Source organism: Ascaphus truei, chromosome 21, assembly GCF_040206685.1.
Source record: "Ascaphus truei isolate aAscTru1 chromosome 21, aAscTru1.hap1, whole genome shotgun sequence".
NCBI lineage: Eukaryota > Metazoa > Chordata > Amphibia > Anura > Ascaphidae > Ascaphus > Ascaphus truei.
In genome coordinates, this window is record NC_134503.1 from 8,608,021 (window position 1) to 8,614,393 (window position 6,373).

Sequence of the window (6,373 nt, forward strand, 5' to 3'; positions counted from 1 at the left end):
GTTTCATGAGCGATGTCTCACTTCATATGGGGTATAATGAACACAAGAGGGAGCTCCCTCCTTGATAGTCTCTTCAATTTAGGAAAATCAGACAGAGAACATTAACCCTTGCAATGCCAAAACCGCATACCTACACAGTACTTAGTAATATGATGCTTGCTCATAAGTCCAAATGTGTATTGATAAATAGCGTGGACACCCAAGCATCAACCCAAGCTTCGTACACACGCCGGTGACAGCGGTGACAAAAGCGGACCGAGAAAAAAGCGATTCCAAGGGCCCCCAACCAGGCTAATGTGCTGAAAAGCGCAAAAGGATGAAGTAGTATGTGAGTGACACTCCAGCTGTCCGTTTTTATGTTTTATATTTTAGTTTCTCGTGGATCTTCACTATGTTGTTTTTTTCTTTTTCTATGATATACTGCTGAGGAAATTCCACTGATTTCCAAAGTTATTTGACATCAAGATAATACCCTTTTTGTGAGTTAAATCAATTTATGACCACCTTTATTTGTGTGTCAACGTGCACTGTGTGCCAATAGAAAGGGGTCAAGATTTGACCGAAACCCCATACACAAAGGGTGTATCCTATTATCAGTACCAATGGTTAATGGGTCTGTCGCTTGGTAAGATCACAATCTAAGTGAATCATCGTTAAGTATCCACATCCGGTTCCAACCATCTGTTCACAGAGGTGTCATTGTTATTCACACTGTGCGATACCATACACTGGTTTTTTTTTTCTTCTCTCTCTATTCTATATTGCACTGAGTACGGAGTGAAGAACAGCGCCAAGGAGGACAAGTTTTCTATAAGAATCCAGCAACTTTGACAAATAAATTTGTTTTTTAAATTTCACAGATTTGCCAAAAAAAAGTGCCACAGCAGCACTAAAAATATCTGACACATGAACTGTGGCTGTGACCCATCATAAGTGTAACATCAAAAATGTGTGGCAGAGTTCATTTTGGAGTTGAAATTGGAGGTGAAGATTGGAGGAAGATCGGGACTCTGCACAACAACTTTGCAACTGTGAGAACTTTACTTTCGATACGCTGTGATTCTTTGTACTCTTTCTATCCACCAGTACCTGGGAAGTCTCTCCTATATACCCTCCCTATTGCTCTCTGCTTACTGTTTCCTCACTCCTTTGTGAATGTCTCTGTTCTCTCCAACTTCCCCGCTCCCTACTGCACCATTACTTATAAACCTTTCTTCCATCAACTTCTTTACACCTCAATAAAAAAACACCCACACAAATCCTCTATTCACAACCTTTATCTACTCCTTCCTGCTGCTGGGGATCTCCCCTAATCCTGAACCCAGACACACACCTGATTTCACCCATGCCGCCTTGCCATCTCTTCCCCTGTAAATTGTGTTAACCCTCATTTTAATACCGACTAGCCTTAAAACTCACCCCACAGAGCATTCCAACAGCCTGCACTCATGGCTATTCACCCACACTCAGTCACTCCTACCACCCATTGTGGCCAAGCACTGCCATCTACAGCACTTATTCCCTCACCTGCTGTCTCTAAGTTCCCCATCAAGCCTCTTAGATTGTAAGCTCTTTGGGGCAGGAATTTCCTTTCCTATTGTCTGATTTTGCTGCACTTTGTGAAGCGCTGAGTAGACTTTTGGCGCTATATAAATAAAGACATACAATACAATGAACGTCCTTATTAATTTTTTTGCTTCAAAGCTTTTTAATACGGTTTATTCGTGCAGCTTTAAAGACACACAGCAAACAATAGCGCTATTAATGTAACATACATTCTTACAAGATGTAAAACAGAAATAATTGCGCAGCCAGAAAATTGAGTAATTATTCTTTAATAAAATCACTAGACATTTGATTTTCCTGTTGTGTTATTACACGGTCATATTTATTTGCACTAACATTAAACAACAAGTACAAGTACCAAACAGTTTTGTACAAACAGATATGAAAATAATAAGGCATACTTAAACTGGGTCACACTAAAGATGGCGGCTTCCATTTTTCCATTGGCCGCTCTGAGAATACACGGTCTTTATGCAAATGAATGTTCAGGGAGAACGACAGGAAAAGGAGCACATTTAATGTGTCTAAAGAAAGCGTGAAAATGTCAATGATGGCTTCAAGGTGTAATATCTAAAACCTTTAATATTGTTCATTTCAAAGTAAATAAAGTAATACAAGATGTGAGGAACATAGCGCTTTAAAGCAGCAGTTCAAGCAATATCCTCGTACATGTGTGTTTTTTTTTTTAATAAATCAGTTCTGTACTATGAGAAAATACTTGTAGCATTTAACAAATTAAAAAAAGTTTTAAAGACATTTTTAATGTTTCTAATGTAGGAAGCATTTCCAAAGTGACAGCCCCTTCCCCCTCTGATAGGCTCTGGCTCTTGAGCCCGCCTGCCCTCTCTCTAGCAGTGCACCAATTGTATCATATTCCCAGAACTACATTGCCCACAATGCTGTGCAAGAACTGAATTAAATAACCTTGAGCAAAGCGATCGATTACAGGAGAACGGGTCGATCTGCAGCTTAGCTAATCACTTGTCAGTGTGTAGATTGCATTGATGCACATATTGAATGGGGAAAAAAATAAATATATATTTTTAAAAAAGAGCAGCTTGAACTGCAGCTTTAACATGTATTGGCAAATGAAATATACATCACCGAGGTTATTCTATAACTGCCAAAGCAGCTGGACGGGCCATTTTCGGATGAAATTCCCCACTGAAGCCAATGGGAATATTGGGCAAAAACAGCCCAATCGCCAACTTTAGAATAAGCCCCTAAAAATTAATCCAAGTGTATCCAGCACTGAATGAATTTTCCCAACGCACATGAGTTCTACAGGATGGATGGATATAAAAGGCCACGGCACACTGCAGATTCAAATAATTTCAGCCCCATACTCTGGGGACAGCTGTACCACTAACACACACCTTTCCCACGCTCACTTGTGAATAATGACATTTGTGGGAGAGTTCAACATCACGATCCCCATTTTTATTTATTTTTTTGCATTTTATTTATTCACTCACTTTAAAAGGAGTCTCTCGCTGTCCCCTTTCCAACACGGTTTTTATTTTTATAAATCTGATGCTGCATGTCAGGGAGATGTCGGCATTTGAAATATGAAGTGTCTGAGGTGTTAAAAAAAAGGAGCTCTCCCCAGAGCCCAGGGCAGTGTGAATGTTGCCATGGTAACCTCAGAAACAGGAAATCATGCTCAATACACCAACAACACTTATTTGCTCTGCTGGAGAGATGTAATGCAAAGCCAATGTATTTATTGCTTCCACCGTCATTGTGATGCAGCGGTAACATTACAGCTGTTGTGCTCGGTCATGTGACAGACTTCTCATTGGGGTCTGGGGATGTTTGTATTTGATCTTCTTCAAGGTGACCTTGTGGCTCTGCTCCCGCAGTATTCTCGAGCAGCAGCTCCAAGGCATCCTCACCCATGACACGCCTCACCTTCTCACCTCTGGCAGCTAAGATTTCTTCAATATTCCTTCAGCAGAATACACTTTATAAATACTGATAACTGAAAAAGGGATAGCGCACATACAGGCCACATATACCCCCACACCACTGAACAAAACCTTTATACTACGGGATTTTAATTTGTTCGTTTATGAGCACTGCTGTTTTATAGGTAGCGATGTATTAGGCTGGGGAGAGGAGGGTCCAGATCAGTCCTCAAGGGTCACCAACAGGTCAGGTTTACCAGATATTTCTGCTTCAGCACAGGTATCTCAATCAGTATCTGCACAGATGTCTCAATGAGTGGGCTGAAGCAGGGATATCCTGAAAACCTAACCTGTTGGTGGCCACTGAGGACTGCAGAGGGCCACCCCCTGGAAAAGGCTCTCAAATTGTAGAGAATGTGGATCAAGCGTTATACATTAACCCCAAATGGCAGACTGACAAAGAATGAACATGCAAAGTACACTACAGGAGGATATATGTCACACCACCACTCAGATGACTATTCCAGCTACGCGCTAAGGAACAGAAAATATAAACCCACTAAGAAAATCCAAGTGGTTACACAGCTTTGCAGGTTCTAAGCAGACAAGCTGTGAGGTCGCAAACACATGTAATAATCTATATGTTTATGAGCAGACTACATTGCATCTTTTACGGATTACCTGCTACAAACTTACGTTTTTCCTTCCAAATCCGAGAACCAGCCCAGGTTGTCTGCAATGATGTGATGATTCTGGCAGCCTGAACATTTGACGATGACCACTCCTTTGTGGTATGCAACTTTGGAGATGGTTTTCGTGGACCGTGTCGAGCAAACCTGAGAAACCAAGACCGTGCAGATTAGTCACGTTTCCGTGTGAAACAAAGATCACAACCCAAACCAGAGATATCACCCCTGGCAGACACTTACCAGAACACCCTTCTACTGTCTCCAAGGTCTCCCTAATTACCAGTTAGATTGTAAGCTCTTCGGGGCAGGGACACCTTTTACTAATGCAACTTTAAGTCAAGCGCTTATTCCCATTATGCGTTATATTATTTTTAAAGATATACAGATTTACTAAGCCACGTTAATCTAGAAGACACCTCACAAACGATTCAGTTTAATAGGTTCCAAGCAGCCTGCTGGTGCTCACGTCTTAACCTTTTCAGTGTCGGCGGTCCAGCAACAGACTGCCCCCTCCCCACCTTCAGAATTACACCATCGCACAGACCTGCACATAAGGAAATGATGGGAACTTACTCCATTCATTCAATGCATAATAGCATGGTTAATAACTTTTTAAATTATTATAAATATTTTAAAACGGGATAGGGTAAGCACTCAATGTGTATATATTTCCTTTTGTCTGACTTTGCAGCACTCACTGTATTATTATAATTCCCAGTAAGGTATGGTCTTTGGAAAGCACTGCGTACACCACTGGCTATATTTTTATTTTTTTAATATATATATATATATATATATATATATATATATCCCCTTTTACATTATAGGACACTTGCTTCCTTGCCAGTCAGTTAGGGGTAGAGCAATATGTCGGGCACCAAAAGGGTTTCAACCCAAACCCACCTTGCAGGTATATATGAGCTGGTAATGAGTGGGCTGGATCTTCCCCAGCGAAGCCTCGGCCGGGGGGCTGGGTGGGGTGCAGCAGTATCTGCAGAGGGGCTGCAGCAGGTGGGTACTGAGTGCAGGGTGAGCTGCTGCAGCAGAGGGGGCGCGGTGAGGCCGGCGGTACCCCAGCCCAGCTCCCTGCAGGAGGAAGTGACCGCTGCCCCGCACATCCCTGTGGCCGTGGCTCCGATCTGCTGCTGCTGGCAGCTGCCCCGGCTCACTGTCCTGGGGGGTCCCTGTGCACCCCGTCCTCACCGCCGCGACCCCTGCGGGAACCCGGCCACGTAGAGCCCTGAAACCGGCGGCTGTACCCAGCAACAAATGCTGGCAACAGCCAGCAACAAGCATGTCTGAACCACAACACTGCGCAGGACCGGAAGTACACACCCGGCAGTAACTGACAAATGACGATGGAAGCTTAAAGGCGCAGATGGCGGCCATGTTTGATTTGGGCAAAGATCCTATGTAGGCCATATAGCCTTAATCTCAGAAAGAAGTCAATTGTATCTTCTCATGTGTAAAAATAAAACCACCCTCTCAGCATGTATATTGACTCTTCTTTATATCAGACTACAATTAACTCAAGAGCATTACATATACGATTGTGAAACATCAACCCTGGCCTTACCAACATGCTGCATACAGTACTACCCACCATCTGAACCCATTTAGCAGCCACTGTACTGCACCTATTATTAATACCAGCTGTGCCTATTTCTGGAGGTGGTTGAAGGTCGTAACCTTCAGCTAATTAAAGCAGCTGGGAGATTAATGGCATCTCCTAATGATAAAGTGGGGTGTGTGTTCTTTACATATAGTTATTTGAAAATTGTTTGCAGTGCATCTTTAGGACGTCCTTACTTGCTTGGGAATCCCTCTCTACTTTGCTGACTTAGTAAATAAAGTGCAACTATTTTCATGTTCCAAGATGTTGGAAGGTGGCTTGTTCTATGTAAGTGCAGAGAATGAAAGTCAACAAGCAAGACAATTGTCAACTCAATGTGGGACAACTGTTTAAAGCTTCCACCAAGGAGATCTGCTCTCAGAATGGGCTCAGCGGTGACACGAGACCCACTGACTTGCATTTGGATGTGAGGAATTATTTTCAGGCTCCACAAAAATGATACAATATTCTGCTAAAACTCATGGACTCTTCCCCAATAAATAGGCAGAAGTGGTCCATACCATAAGGTCGACTCGCACTGATTTGGCGTCAGTCTCGCTCAAGTTTAGTTAAGTGTCTCAGACTTCAATGAAGTCACA

General features: G+C 42.6%; 1 protein-coding gene across 1 annotated transcript; it reads right to left on the bottom strand.

Moving 5' to 3' along the window:
• Positions 1-1,677: 1,677 nt before the first annotated feature.
• Positions 1,678-5,586, bottom strand: DNLZ (DNL-type zinc finger). Its single transcript, XM_075578870.1, has 3 exons — positions 5,066-5,586; positions 4,170-4,309; positions 1,678-3,514 (listed from the first exon to the last, which is right to left on the bottom strand). The coding sequence occupies exons 1-3, from the start codon at positions 5,582-5,584 to the stop codon at positions 3,346-3,348; spliced, it is 828 nt and encodes a 275-aa protein (XP_075434985.1). The 5' UTR covers positions 5,585-5,586; the 3' UTR covers positions 1,678-3,345.
• Positions 5,587-6,373: the final 787 nt, after the last annotated feature.